General features: G+C 42.6%; 1 protein-coding gene across 1 annotated transcript in view; it reads right to left on the bottom strand.

The window, feature by feature from the left end:
• Nucleotides 1-16,326, bottom strand: part of LOC107377084 (collagen alpha-1(XXV) chain) — a 250,212-nt gene that overhangs the window by 100,959 nt on the left and 132,927 nt on the right. Inside the window, exons 3-5 of the mRNA XM_070547918.1 lie at nt 13,113-13,157; nt 12,486-12,490; nt 11,777-11,797 (exon numbers count right to left, since the gene is read on the bottom strand). Of these exons, the coding sequence (XP_070404019.1) occupies nt 11,777-11,797; nt 12,486-12,490; nt 13,113-13,157 (71 nt within the window). The remainder of the gene's footprint in view (nt 1-11,776; nt 11,798-12,485; nt 12,491-13,112; nt 13,158-16,326) is intronic.

The following is a 16,326-nucleotide window of genomic DNA, read 5'->3' as shown; positions in this document are numbered from 1 at the left end:
ACATCCCAAAGATTTATTTAAAGGATGTGGAGCTGGAGCAGACAAAACACAACAAACCAACCAGGAGCTATGAACAGAGCTGCTGTGGAGGTGAGTGGAGACAAAGGGAGAAGGTGCACTGATGAATGATTACTGATGGAAGACAGGTGAGACGGGTTAACTGAGGGATGGGAGGAAATACAAAAACACAAGAGGACTGAACTGAAACAGATAAAATAAGATACAGAAAGATAATAAGACACTAGAACTGAACGTGGAAAAAATCCTCTGAGCAGGGAAATGCTAAACGAGGCTGACTAAGGGCAAAAGTAAAACACAGGGCTGGATACGGGGAAAACAGAACACAATAAATAGAAAACATAACTACTGGACTAGAAAGCTAGGAGAAAAACCTAAACCATGAACAGGGAATGACTGAAGAAAACCAAATAAATCTATGAAGGGGGAGATGAAGGAAGGGGGCAGAGGGTTGACTAAAAGCATTGCAGATAGGGATTAATAAGAAGGCTGAATGAAGTAAGTCTAAGGTGACAGGAACACGTCTGAGAGAACACCGGGGTCAAGGGTGAAGGACGCATGATGATGATGAGGAAAATGAATACAAAATAAACTAAACTAACTGGGAGAGGGAGATCATGTAAAATTAAGGAGGAAATAAAATTCACTGGGGGGCACGGAGAACTAAAATGAATGCTGGTGGGACAAGGGAGGGGTATATGGAACACAGGATGACATGGACTGGACTCTGGCTGAGCAGCCAGGGTGAGGGGGCGGCCAACCGTGCTGTTTTTTCACATCTCACTGCTGTTGTGGTTCTGACTTCAGAGCTTCTGGAATTGCCTTCCCAGCCTCTCAGTACACTGCACCTCCAACCATGTCACAACTCTAAATAGTTTCTAACATAACGATGAGTTCACTGGACTCCAACGACCTCCAGGATCACCAGATCTCAATCCATCCCCGAACCTTTGGGATGTGGTGCAACAGGAGATTCTCATCATGGAATGTGTGATGATGCCATGCCAGTGTAAACCAAACTACTGAAATGTTTCCAGCCTCTTGCTGACTCCATCGCATGAAGAATTAAGTCAGCTTTTAATGTAAAATAGGGTCCAACCTAGTACTAGCAAGGTCTACCCTATAAAAAGGCCAGTGAGTGGATGCTATGTGGGTATGGATGCATGAGTATTCTGAGTAAAACATCATTTCATGTAGAAATGCCCCAGGCTACAATGAAACTGCTTCTGCTTTCAGAAAATGACCAATGGATATATGTGAATAACTGTGCAATGTGAAACTTTTACTTTAAAGAAGCAACATCACTGTTCCTACAAGCTTTCTGCTCAGCTAAGACGGACTGATTTATAAAACATATAGACCCCTGGGCTGAGTGCACCTATCCCCATCAGGTGACAACCAAACATTTTTAACTGATGCCACAGCACCAGGAGGCAGCTCTGTGTTCACACTTAAGCGTCCCCAGGCACCGCTGGCCTTTTGGGCCCAGATATCTGCTGTCACGTCAGACAGATCCACTTCCAGCTCTGCTCTGCACCAGTGAATCTCTCCTGTTTGTGAATTTTAATGGGAACCTTTAGTTTCAAACTCAGCAAAAAGTGCAAATCAACACAACTCGCGAGTATGCAGAGCCTCCTTCGACTATGGCTACATAAAGTGGCATCCTCTCCTCCTCTGTGGGGCAGAATTGATCAAAGTCCTGCTGGAATATGTTTTATTAACAGGTAAGGAGGCTGTGGTGAATATCAGATGAGGGATGAAGGGTTGAGAGGTGCCCGGGCTCCTCTGCCTCACCGCCATACTTCCTCTAATCGCTGTGCTGCAGATGCATAATTCATACGTTGTGACAGATCATCCTCTGACTGCAACGCGGGAATCTCAGCTGATGAAGCAGGGAGGTGGAAACATGTCAAATACAGATGCAGGGGACAGCCTGCTTTATTTACCTTGCTGCCAACAAGACTGAACTCATGCAATAGCTCACGGGCTGCAGCTGGTTTGCTCTGAGAATCCAGAAGTTTCTTACTGACTCGAGCAGGTTTTTAGACTTCCAGGCTACTCGTTCTCCCTGCCTGTATAATTTTGATGTTGTCTGACATTACTGGCTGTGCTTTCTCAAAAAAAGGAAAAGAAGGTACAGCGGTGTTCGAGTGCAGCCTTTGGAATGATGTTTTAGGCTTGACTGGTGCTAAATTGTGTGCACGCACAGCGGTGGGGGTTTTGACATCAATCACCCTTAAAGTCCCAGAAAGATGAGAAACGAAGGAGAGAAGTAGATACTTGTGCCACCATTTCACATACTATAGGATACCATCTCTATAATGTAACTGAATATATGAGCAAAAGTACCAAAGTGATGCCAAAAACAGCTCTCCATATTTATCACTTGTAAAGTTGACTGTTATTTTAGCTGGGTGTCTAAAGTGTTCTTTAAAAATCTTACAGAATGTTGAGGCCAGAATCCTAACAGGTTTTGCCAGGGAAAGATCGTGTTTCTCCAGTTTTGGCATCGTTACGTTGGCTTTTTAGAAGTTTTAGAGTACATTTCAGAAAACTTACTTATTACACACACACACACACACACACACACACACACACACACCCTCCACCCCCCCAACACACACACACACACACACGTATGCATGCATGCACGCACGCACACACACACACACACACACACTGGTTTAGCCTCGTCCTTTATCACCCCACAAAGACATTTTGCACTCTGCTGCTGATCCCAGGCTTTTCAGGGCTCTTAGAGGTACTGTTTTTGTTTGTTTGATTTTGTTTGTTTGTTTGTTTGACAATCCACCTGCCCAAAATACCCTTGTCAAAGATCACCAGTATGTAATCATCGGACAACATTTTTTGAAGCTAATTTGTCTTCAAGGCACTCGTGGAGTACAGACGCTTCCCTCTTTCACGCCGTTATCTTTTTTTCCCCAAGGCTCTTTATCCTGTCTCCCACAGAGTGCTTCTCTGCATTTCTTCTGAAAAACCCTATTTTTACTAACCATGGATTTGATAAACTGGTCGTTCAATACGATCGATAAGATTTTTTCAACAATGAGAACGGAGCAGGGGGCTCCCACATGTCCACAGGGGACACACCCGGTGGGGTATATTTTGGATTCCCGTAAGGAGTGGAAGATCATATGCCTCAACCATTGAGGACATCAAAGACGTGTGGATATTCGGCCTGATGATCACTGGATTTCTCCTGATTGGAGTGGGAGGATATCTGGTTTTCTGGAAATTTGGGAAGACGGGAGTGATTGGAGGGCGACCCGCACCCACGGAAAGCACCGTCCGTGTGGAGACTTCTCAGACTGGGACGTTACTCGAGGTGAATCGTAAGCTGGACAATGTTCTAGCTGCGATAACGTATTAGTGCGCAAAATGGATGTCATCTCGGAGAAAGTCACCGGACGGTATGGACAGGTTTAAAAACCCAAAATTGGCTTCACTGAAGGACTGGAATGATCAGTTTAAAGACTGAAGGCAGAGAGGAAAATTATCTCAGCCTGACCCAAACAAATTCTTGTTATCTGAATCTGACGTCCTGGTAGCCTTGAGCTGCAAGAAACTAAAACCCCCACGAAGGAATGCAGACAGATGCTGCGAAAACCCGACCTACCCCCCCAGCCTGGCGAGGTCATCAACTGTAGGAGTCAATGTACTCTTTGCTTCTCCCAAGATCTCCCTCCCACCTGTGACTGTACAGCAGATGAGCGCCAGAAGGCTGCTCTTGCTGGGGGAAACAAGATGCTGTCTTGCTGTTGGCTCATAACGACTCATTAAGGAAAGTAAAACGCCACGGCTGACTCATTCATTTCACACATACATTTCACTGAAATATTGGGGTTTTTGAAATTGAAAAAGCAGCTTTAGATATTTTTAGAGCCGACTGTTTATTTCTAATTAACCGTAAACCTCTGGCCTGCTTCACCTGATATTAGAGTAAATCAAAAGGACGCCGTGGATCCTTAGGGGTGCAAGAAATTACTTCTGAGAAGCACTCGTTACGGGCTCTCCGATGTCTGGAGGCGCAAACTGAAGAGTGGGCATGGGAGTGGGGGCGAAACAAGAACAAGAATTGGGGTTGCCAAGCCGTTGCTTGGATAAATCTTCCATTGCTGTAGCAGCTTGCTTGACTGGACATTCCCAAGTGTTCTTTCATAAGGTTCTTTTACTGACTTTTACCAGGTGTTCCTTGACAATGACACTGGCTTCTATGAAGAAGGTCCAATTAATAAAACAAGCATGGACCAGCAACATATCTTCATTAATTTGTTTTTCAATGTGTGGCGATGAAAGAATGAAGCTTCCTAGCTCTAACCCTATATCAATTCACAAATTACCCTCGCTGCCAAAACTGACATAAAACTCTAGTGAAGGAAACAAATCCTAACAAAAAAACAAAGCATGTCCGCATCGTAATGGAAATAACCAGCTGCCAGAGAACATCTCTACTGCTGAGTTTGTACTGAGGAGCGTCATCCCTCTCCATACATCTGTGGCTAGATGTAACAATGAGGTCACACAACACTGTAATGACGTCTTCTTCAGTGGCTGGTTGGGCTGACTCTGTCTACAGTTTACATGGCATTGCTGAATCAAGGTGTGAACTTTTGCATATTTATAGCAATGCGTCCTCTGCCATCCTTCCGGTGGGTATACCAAACTATAGGCAGCATGAGATCGCTTACCAAGCGTCTCATATTCGGTGAGCTCTGGCGGAGTTGCTGCCAGATTTGAGAATTCATTAAAATCTGTTTTTAAATAATCCATTCAGTCAGCCGCTATTTATTTATTGCCCTTTAAATACATCTAATGACTATGGAAAGTGGCCTATTAGTCACAACTGCGAAGCCAGTGGGCTTTATTTACAGTTTCACCCGAGGAAGGCAGTCTACAAACTGGTCTCAGCTACTTCCAACTCAAGAATCCTACATTTCAGAGACGCTTCCTGGACTTTGGACCAGTTTGGAGATGTTTCACTGACTGGTTTTATTTCTCTGCTGAAAGTCCTGGCCAGAGAAACAGAAAAGGGGGACCACCTGCACTTACTTATAACCCAGAACCACATGAGCGAGTGTCTGAGAAGGCTCGGAGGATTAACTTACAACTTTTACAGCTCAGCCGGCACAGGCTATTATACCTATCCAACCACACTTGCCTCTGGGCTGTAAAAAAACAGTCATACACACATATGCATGCAGACATGCAGTGCCCGCTTTGACTCGGCTATAAAGCAAACTGTCACAACCCTGCTGTTTATGTGTGTATTATGTGTTTCTCTTCATCTTTGGGGAGACTCTGAAGTTTTCCATCTGTTCAGAGCAGTGAATCTGTGAGCGCCAGGCAGCGAAATGAGGTGAGATAATCTGTGCAGGTTCTGGGAGCGGGCGGGCACGGATGATGGGAGCAGGGCTTTTACAAAACAGGGTGAGCAGATCAGGTACAAGGTTTGTGTTAGAGAAAAGCCGCCATGCAGAGATTAGTTTGATGATGTTTTATGATCCCTGAGATTTCAGTCAGGAAGTAGGTCGTCATGATTGGTCTTTAAAATAATTGTCAAACATGATTTTATTCTTCTGTGTTTGCTTTGATACATTTTCTAGCTCTTAGTGGAAAATGACAGTGTGATGCCCCATTTGTAGCCTTGTCCAGACTATCAGAAATATTTAGCTGATATTTCTGCTGGTTTTTGCATCTTTCATTCAAAAATGAAAAGTATAGTAGAGACCAGGTTTTATTCAAAGCTAAAATGTCTCTTAACATTCTAGCAAAGTATAGCTATACATATTTTGTGGAGATTAGAAATAAACGGGGAAAGAATAAAGTGGTTCTCTCGCAGCTGACTAAAAACATCCTCCAATAACACAAATCGGTCCAAAACCAACAACTGAACCATCTGGTTGTCAATCTCACAAAACTGCCACACATTCCTCAGGTCCAGTGACCAAAGCCTACTGGTTGTGCAGCACCAGGCTAAAGGCCAAAGGTGGCAGGTCATTTGCTGCTGTGGCCCCCAGACTCTGGAACTCTCTCCCCCTGAGCCTCAGGTCCGTGGACTCAGTGGTCTCCTTTAAAAAGCAGCTGAAAACTCACCTGTTCAAGCTTTGGTGTGACCTTCTGTTCATCCTCTTCTTCCTCACTAGCTCTTTCTGCCAATTCTGTCTTTTTCTGGATCCCGTCATTACCTTATTATTTTCACGTTTGCTTCACATTTTTAATCATATTTTTTTTTCTTTTATCCCCCTTTTATATTTTTATTTTTAAGTACTTTTTATTTGTTATTTTGTGCTACATAAAAACAATTTCTTTTAAACCCTTCTTCTTCCACACTTCCCTGGGTCCGCCACACACTCGTGTATTTAGTAGCAGAACACCACTCCTCTCAATAACATCGGAGAAGGAGAAACAGTCGGCTGCTACCACTTCTACTTTGGAACAAACTACCAGAGTCCCCAAAAAGATAGACACCATTTGAAGTCTTTTGGATCTAGACAACAGCGAACGGTGTTTTGCGGTATCTTGTATCCTATGTCAATGCATGTTCTTATATCAGGTGGGCGTGACCTAAGGATGATAGTCAATGTGAGGAGTGAGAGTTCGGTGACTGTGTCTGTGTTTAAAATCTAGCTTATTTTGTGGATTTGTTATTGCAGCTTTAATGTAGACATTGTGAGAAACAGTGTTACAGCCTGGATGCTTACTGTTGGAGTAATCTCTTGGTTTTACTACATTTCACAAATGTTTTGTTCGTGCAGCTTTAGCTATACGATGAACGGTTAATGAAACAGGAAACTACCTATAACAATATGCCTGGTTTGGCGTGGATATTGCAAATAAACATGAATAGAAAAACAATCAGGTGTGTTGAAACTGAGTTATGACTAATACGTGCTGGACACCGGCCCTCCAAGCCTGGAATTGAATACCCCTGTCGTAGAGCTTGTGTCTCTTACTGTTCAAGTTTACCTTAAGGGGGGAATCCCAAATCAAAGAAGGAAGCTGGGATACTTACAGGAGGTCCTGAAAAAGAGAAGAAAAACAATTAACGTTAGTAAGTTTTCGTAAAGACATCAGGTTATCAATAATTCTCTGAGATCACATCGTTATTGTTGAGGTTTCACAAAGGAATAAAATAAGTCTGAAATAAAAACGTTTAATCTGGTTTCCATGCAGTTGGAAATGATGGCCACCAGGTCTGGCAATCACATTTTAAAGCTGCTCCATTTTATTCCATTACAGGTTGTGTGCTTGTTAAAAATTCTCAAAGACTTTTGTGAGGTGACACTTTTTTCCAATTACTGCTGCTCAAAGGACTGTGTGCTTGACCAACCAGCGCTTCCCAGAACCCGACAAATACAAGGGGTGTTTTTATCGAGTAGCCAGCTGCTTTAACCCTCACTAAAGAGATTTTCATTTATTTTACAAGTTCTGACTTCACTCTTCTTATTTTTTACCTGGGAAAATTGCTCCTGCATTAGTGGAGCCACGAGGTGAGGCTCAGTGGGCAACACTTAAAAAATGACTGACTTACTTTACTTTTGACCAAATGGATGAGCCACTGAGTCAGTGTGGCTTGTTCCAAAGTGGATTCATGCAAATGAGACATGCTGACACAGGCGCCACCGGTCCCTTTGACCAGCAGGCAAGGAGGGCTAAGTGTCTTGCCTAAGGACACAACAGCAGCATTCTCTATCAGAGCTGGGGTTGAACCTGCAACCTTCTGATTACTGGACAACCTGCTACCTTCTGAGCTACTGCTGTCCCACTATGAGGTATTTCCTTCTGCTAAAAAAAACATACTCACCTTAAACAGTCCCAACACCTTTAATATATTTTTTTCCTGTAACGCTTCCTTTTACAGTCCCCTAACTACTAAGTACTTACATGGTAATTACATAGTAAGTTAAAGTGCGTTATTGTGTAACTAAAGTGTATAATTGTAATAAAGTGTAATTATTGTGTCAAGCAGTATTTTCTGGAAATGATTAATAAAAATAAAACTAGAATTGAACCTGAGTTACATGATAATAACTGTTTAAGAACTCAGAAACAATAATACACTTTAACTTACTGTGTAATTGCCATGCAAGTACTGAGTAATTAGGGGACTGTAAAAGGAAGCGTTACCATTTTTTTCTTCTTTAATAGAGATTTGGAAAACATTTTGAACTTTAAAGGAAATATTGCTGACACTGTCACCTAAGCCTGCACAGTTCCATACACAGCTCTTTAAACGCATTTCTGAAGCAGAAGATCTGTACCACTTCTAGTCAGAGTCACCGATTTCTACAGAGTGATCTTGTAATGCAAACTGAACGGCAATAAAAAGGTTCAATGGTGTAAAAAGTGGTTTTACATGAATTGCCACGAGAAACATGAGACACAAAATTGTTTTAAGGTGACAGAAATCAGATTTGTAGCCTGCTATCTCACCTGCATGGTCTAAACGTATCTCTGTTTTTCTAAACTGAGTCTGTCCATAGCTATCCACAGCTTCTACACCAGGTAAGATATTAACAGTTAATGAAATGTGTACTTTAAAAGACACAATCAGGTCTTTTTAGTTTTGTTAAACCTTTTCCGATGAGTGTTTTTATTCCTCCATAGTGGTCCCTCTTGTAAAAACATGACCCCTGATTTCATCACCCTGAGGTTGAAATACTCAGGCTGCTCAGTCGAGCATCAATTCCTCCCTTTGTGAGTACCAGTTCCTCACAACAAGTCCTGGTTATTCCCACACAAGGAAAACTTTTGCCACTTTCCAGAATTGCTTTCACGTTTTGGCACTGTGGCGTTTCCTTCTGCTAAAAAAAAACGTATTCATCCTAAATGCTCACACCACACTCTTCTCCTCCATAAGCTCCCAATGAGCAAACAAGTGATCCAGGTGAAGTGTTTCATTCATTTCTTCCCACCAATGAACAGGTAAACACTAGTGTGTCTTTTTCTGATTTTCCCTTTAAGGTGGAATCTTCCTCCTGCCAGTAAACCTCGCGCTCCAAAACAGGGAAGTCTGATTCATAAAAAGCTCATGTCACATCTCTGCTCACCCAGAAGTGATATACCTGGCAAAACCTCCAGATTTCCCTTCATTTCAAACATTCCAAATGGTTCAAAACTAATGTTTCGTGCAGCAGACCCAAAGTGGGTTGGTCAACATCCTTCATCAAAGTCAGAGTCCTAATTGGGACCATTACACAGAACGCTGCAGTCTGACAGCTCGGTTATTCCCTGGTGTCTTCCTTTATTAGACCACCAAGCCCCCGACATCATGGTCAGTCAGATCATTTCTGGTTTCCAATTGATTTGTCAAGTTTGTTTTGTTCTGGTTGGAGAGAGGGCAGAGGAAAATGAAAAGTGTCCCGCCAGCTTGGTAGATGTTTATTTGAGATTCGAGTCCCACACAAACCGAGCCTGACAGCGTGTCAGATCTGCAGCCCAACGGTTTGTTTGCCATCTCATTTAGCAGCTTTCATCTTCCCTCTCTGCAGAAATGTAGACTAGTTCTTTGTGTTGAAGAGGGAAGCACATGAGCCTCGAAATGGTTCCATAAATTAATTGGGAAAGATCAAAGTGAAGGAAGTGATATAATTTTTAACACGCACCAGAGTCTGGGTTGGGCGAATCCAGACTGCTCCCTCCTCTATTTGCTTTCTTTAATAAAACAATACTTTAGCTCCAAAATCGTCTCTCTGGGCTCCCCTGGGAGCACAAAGCCAACACCGTCTAGTGCCCGTTATCACTTTCCCTCTCAGGTGAGCGGAGTGTGGACGCAGCTCCCAGCCAAGCGTAAGCTCTTGCTGCAAATTCAATTTGCGGCGACATCATTCAGCTGCAGGGGTGTTGCTGCAGAACGTGTCCTTTCCTTAGGCACCTGGAGATTCTGGTTTGTGACTCAGCTCATGAAGGTTTTCTTCATCAGATGTAATCCAGCTGCTGTCCAAATCCAGAGGTTGAAGCCGTCTGAGTACACGTGTTAATGCTCACTGTGTCAATGCGAAGCGACAAGTCTGTCCAAATTCAATGAAGACAAGATGTGTCTGGTGTAAAGGCTATCCCAGGAGTCATCGTAAGCTGAATGAGAGATTTTTGTTCTTGTAGTAAAGGCGGATGAAGATGGAGAGGTTTACGGTTTTAAATGTTTATATGTTAACATCTGGCAGAAAAACAGATGTAAAACATCAATAGGTTGTGTTGTTATGCTTTTTTAAGGTATTTGTTCTTTAAATAGTTTTTGCCAAAAATTTTCTGACTATTCATTGTAAACAAGCTAGTAAGCTGGGTCCTGTAGTTCTCCATGAATCACTGATAAGTTTAGATTTAACCTTTGTTTAGTGCTCTTTTGGTTGCTAGGTGACAGGCTGAGATGAGGTGAGATAAGGGTGGGAAAAACTACGAAGGCTAGTCCAAAAGGGTTCAGATGAACGCAACTGGACTTCTTTGGTTTCTTGAAGACGTTTCGCTTCTCATCTGAGGAGCTATGTCAATTCTAACTGAATATGGGAGAGTCAAGTTTATAAGCTGTAGCTGTGTTTTTTTATTTAAGGAGCAGAAACTACTCTGGGTACCCCTCCTCTTCATCCCGATGAGTCGTTAGTCCCTACTGAGAGGGAGTCATTGTGTTGATTATATATGCAGGAAGGTGTGACCTAGACTGAAACTGTTTGAGGATTAGATTCAAAGCTGCATTACTGGAAAGGTGAAACCTAAGCCCTCCCTCTCCTATTTAAAGTAGGTTTTTCACGTTTGACATAGATGGCTTTCTTTACTCCTCTCTCAAACCATCTATCTTCTCTGTCCAGAATGTGTACTTTGTCATCTTCAAAAGCGTGTCCCTGGTCCTTCAGGTGTAGGTGGACTGCAGAGTCTTGTCCTGAAGAGGTGGCTCTGCGGTTTTGTGCCCTGTGCTTGTGTAGTTGTTGTTTACTTTCCCCAACATAAAAGTCAGGACCAGGGGTCGGCAACCTTTTCCCATCAAAGAGCCATTATTACTCGTTTCCCAGAGTAAGGAAAACAGTGGGAGCCGCAGCAGCCGTGGCATTTTGGGTGGGCCTACAGGGCCTGAGCAGGTGCTGATTTTTTACAGCGTCACATGTCTCCTTTTAAAACAGTTCAGAATACAAATCTGGGTTCTGTCTCGTTGGATTGTTGTAGTTAACCTTTGTACAGGACGAAACTTTACATTAAGCAATGTAGAAGATGTAAGAAAAGCATCCGATCAGTTCATGTTTGTTCCACCTTTACAGTGATGGAGACAACGGTGCAGTGTGCATGGCTCTGGTGTTAATCAAGTTTAAATGTTTCTCTTTGCAACAATCTTCACAGGAAACAAAACAGCTAAACGGCAGTCGCACCGATCTAATATTTCCCATATTTGAATGTTTATTTTGATGGAGAAACATCAAGGCTTGGTCGATTTGAATGCCGACGCATGCAAATACGCTGACATTTTAATCGTTACGCACATCGCAGAGGTCGCTAAATCACTCAGACTCAGTGCAGCTCGCTGTCAGCACGTGCAGGAAGAGTCCTCCCACTGTTGTCCAAACCCTGTCTCTCAGAGACATGTCACTTAGAAAACGCTCGTTGATCATGAAACTTTGGCTGAATAGCGCTTGTTCCTGTCACCAGTGGCGATGCAACCATGAGCCTGTCTGAGGCAAAAGTCCAGAATCTCATCTCCTCTTCAGCTCGGAGAGCGCCTATAGAGACATTTGATAACGCACAAGCCGGTGACCTGTAGACCGGGCTGGACCGGCTCAGGTTTACACGAAAGACGGAGTGCGTTCTGGCCACTGGTCAGGTAGTTTGGACCAGTTCAAACACACACACACACACACACACACACACACACACACACACACACACACACACACACACACACACACACACACACACACACACACACACACACACACACACACACAGATTGCATTATGATGCAGAGGGACAAAATATTTAGTTCAGGTTTTATCATTTCTGTTAAGATTTTAAAAGACGATAATCTTGACATTTAGAATTGGCACACAGGTAAAAAAAAATGAATGCTGCAAAATAAAATGCATTTTAATTAAATGTTCATTCATACTTTCACAAGCACAGAGAGCAGCATCAGATGGATGAAAGAGCAGCGTGCAGCGCCAGAGCCGCCCGCGTGTTGCTGACCCTGGTCTGGACAGTCCTCACTACATTGGACCGTACAAACAACGCCTTCTGTCTGAGGGTGTTGCTGGGTTTAACGTTTACCAGGATGTTGTGTTTGGAGAAGATTCTTCTAAGTTTCTCTGACTCCTGCCACATATGGGGTGACGGTGCCTCAAAAGCGTATGGCACCATCATTCCATATGTGGCAGGAGTACCTTTTACCGTGCGAACTCCCTTCATTCTGAGAAAGTCTAGAATATTACAATCTGTTTTAAAACATAATTAAAAGATCGGAAGGAAACTGGTTCTGGGGCAAATCCAGGCAACTAGTGTCTTAAAAAGTGTAAAAGATTGTGGCAAGGGCTAAAAATAAAAACACATTCAAAAAGATCTGACAAAACTTCAACAGGTGCCACCAGAATGTCTCTGAAACCATGAGTGTAAAAACCCAGAAACATCAATGCTGTCAGCTCAGACTTTAGCCAAGAGTACTCTTCAAATTACATCTTCCACCTTTTGAGTCTAGAGATCCATGATGCACTTTCACATGACTTTCAAAATAAAACACTTTGCTGAAATAGTCCCTGGACATACTTATGGGCCATTCCCATCTGTACCGGGTCGGCCCGGGCCGGGTAGCGTAGGTTGTTTACATATCTGGGTGGCCTGGTATTTTTCCGGGCCAACCAAGGCTCATTCTCAGCCCTCTTCTCGAGGGGGTCTGCTTCAGGCCGACCAGGGCCAACACACCCACTGCTGACAGCAAATTCACACCTTCCATTAGAGCAAGCCTCTGATTGGTGGGTAGAATCAGCCCACATGGGCTTAAGGCAAGGATGTGTGGAATCAACCGGACCAGGCTGGGGCCGACCCGGTACAGATGGGAATGGCCCAATAGATTGATTACCCTGATCTATGACTTTACATACCAGGTTCTCCATCACGTCCTCTTCTTCCTCGCTTACCAGGAGGTCCTGCAGCAAAGAGAAACACGTTTTAGTCAACAGTTAGATGCTCAAATGTTCTTCGACAGTTTTCACAGTCAAACCGACCCCACAGGTGTCAAAATAGACCACTGAAAGTGTTGTATTCACACTTTAAAGACTCTGTAATCTCGTTGTTTATCAAGTTTTCGCTGAGACACAATCAGAGGTAGAAGCAACACACACAGACACCCCCTCTCTGTGGTTTTCTTTCAGCATGAGCACTCTGGTTTATCTAGACTCTGCTTTCCAGTTTCCCGTCTGTGTGTGTGTGTGTGTGTGTGTGTGTGTGTGTGTGTGAGAGAGAGACAATGTCCTGCTGCTGAATCCCAGCTGGGAGTTAAACAATTACACGCATTGTCCGCTTTCACATGCTGAATACCTGACTGCATCATATTGCTTGTAGACATTTCATAAACAAAACATTTTTTAAAGCTGTTTGAAATTTTTTTTTCTTAAAATGACTTTCAAGAAGCACATTCTGTGTTTTATTTTTTTCATCAAAAATGTTTTTATTTTTTATTCTCTGATCTTTCCCCCTCAGCACTGCAAAAACAAAAGAAAAAAACAGTCTAAACGTGCAAAAAATAAAATGAAAACATTATTATATTTACTGTAAACGGATGGCTCTTTGATCAACCACAGTCTGGACATTGGTTCTGATCAGACTGACAAGCTAACGGCTAGTCACAGAAACTCAAAATCAAACAAAGGTTTTGACCATCTTTAAAAAAAACTAACTCTAATAACAAACATATTTTAAGCAGTTCAAGCAAACTTTTAAGTGGTTTTAACTGCAGAAACATGTTAAACAAGCTAGCTAGGTACTGATGTCCACGGCAATAAAGCACATAATTTTATGTGAATTTGATTGGACACAACTAACATGATTGTCTGGCCCTCTCATGCCATCTTCAACCAGGAGTTGTCATTAAAGCAAACAGTAATAAAAAAAATACCACAATGCTCACATGATAATGAACCCCTTTGATGAGGGGTCTCAAACCCTGGTCCCTGAGTGTTTTACTTAACACTATCCTGCTTAGTTGTAGTTGTTTTCCTGCTCCAACACACCTGATTCAATTGTTAAATGATTTGTTCAGCAGGTTCATTAAGCTCACCTACTGGCTAAAACCAGACGTGTGGAAGCAGGGAAGTAACTAAAACATAATGGATAGTGGCACTCAAGGACCTTGACCATTGTTGAATTAACCTAAAAGTTGGTAAAATTAACCCTGAACTGCTCTAATAATCACTGTTCACCAGAAACACACGAGTGATTTGATTCTGTGATGAGAATCAAATGTCATCTCACTGATTCATTCATTCAGTCTGAAGAATTTACTCTGATCCCAATCACTGATGAACTTGAGCAAAGAAAAGTCCGTTGTGTGGTTCAACAAAAAGAGTGGAGCCAGAGTCCTAACTTTGGCCTCTGAGACTTTTGATCTGGATCCAAGTCCTTACTGGTAGGACAGTCGAGTCATTTAGCAAATGATCTGAATGTTTTCTGGTCGCCTTAAGTAATACGTTTGGTTTTTGTTGTGTTTAGGATAAACACGAGGACCAGAGTATGAGTCAAACCCGGTATACATATGTCAGCACCTGTAGACTTGTAATATAAAATCAATAAACTGGTTTCTTATAGTCCAGATCTGTTAAGAGGACTCAAAACGCAGGATTGTATTTCAGACCACTTGCATGATGATACGTTCTCAGTTGGAGCCCTCTCTCTGGCCCAGCTTCAGCCTCCAGCTCTGCTCTCGCTGAGCCATTTCCAAGATCGCGTCAGACTCTGCCGTATGGCAAGCCAAATGAGCATTTATTCTGATATCAGGATATCAGCCAGAATTGTCATGAACATGTAAGCCATTTCTGTCCACTAGTTAACTAGTTAGACATGTTTGTGTCAACTAGTTAAATATCGAGGGTGAAAATGTGCCCACTAGTTAACTAGTGACAGCAGAAATGCGCACTAGTTAACTAGTGAACACATTTAGGCTTCAGTAGTTAACTAGTTGACACAAAAACTGCTCACTAGTTAACTAGTAAAAGCAGAAATGCATAGCAGTCAGCTACTTGAAGGTATTTGTCTCACTAGTTAACTAGTGAGGGTCAAAATGTGCACACTAGTTAACTTGTGGTAGAGATAAATGCGCACTAGTTAACTAGTGAACATATTTTGGCTTCACTAGTTAAGTAGTTGACACATAAATGGCTCACTAGTTAACTAGTAAAGACCAAAATGCATACCAGTCAGCTAGTTGAAGGTTTTTGTGTCTCACTAGTTAACTAGTGATGGCCAAAATGTGCACACTAGTTAACTTGTGGTAGACATAAATGTGCACTAGTTAACTAGTGAACACATTTTGGCTTCACTAGTTAACTAGTTGTCACATAAATGGCTCACTAGTTAACTAGTAAAGGCCAAAGTGCATACCAGTCAGCTAGTTGAAGGTTTTTTGTGTCTCACTAGTTAACTATTGATGGCCAAAATGTGCACACTAGTTAACTAGTGAAGGCTTAACTCCTAACTAGTTAACTAGTTGGAGTAGGTCAGTGCCACTAGTTAACTAGTGAACCATTAATGGCTCACTAGCTAGCTAGTTGATGGCAGCAGGCTCACTAGTTACCTAGTTGATGCATCCATTGTCCAAACTAGTTAACTAGTGAGGACATAAATGTATACTAGTAAACTAGTTCAAGTCTACATTCACACTAGCTAGCTAGTTGCGCAGAATTTTAATTAGGAGGCGGAGAATTTCTCAAATTAAGACTCTCTATTGGCTCCCTGTGTCAAAATAAAATATGACAACCAATCACAGTGCGGAATTTCGTAAAATCCCACCCCAAACATTTGCATGCGGCACACAAGTTAACATGCTGGCCAGAGGAACCTCAGCTAGTGAACTAGTAGTGGCTTCAGTGTGACACTTACATGTAAACTTGTGAAGGCAGAACTGCTCACTAGTTAACTAGAGAGGGTACAAATGTCCACTAGTTAACTAGTGAGGTGCAAAATAAGTGTCACTAGTTCACTAGTGGGCCCCAAATCGCCCACAAGTTAACTAGTAAGGTGCGGATATGCTCACTAGTTAACTAGTGAGGTGCAGATTTGCTCACTAGTTAACTAGTGCGCCCTAAAGCGCCCACTAGTTAA

Source organism: Nothobranchius furzeri, chromosome 2 (assembly GCF_043380555.1).
Source record: "Nothobranchius furzeri strain GRZ-AD chromosome 2, NfurGRZ-RIMD1, whole genome shotgun sequence".
Taxonomy (NCBI): domain Eukaryota; kingdom Metazoa; phylum Chordata; class Actinopteri; order Cyprinodontiformes; family Nothobranchiidae; genus Nothobranchius; species Nothobranchius furzeri.
The sequence above is the reverse complement of the archived record's forward strand: the minus strand, read 5'-3'. Positions and strand labels throughout refer to the sequence as shown.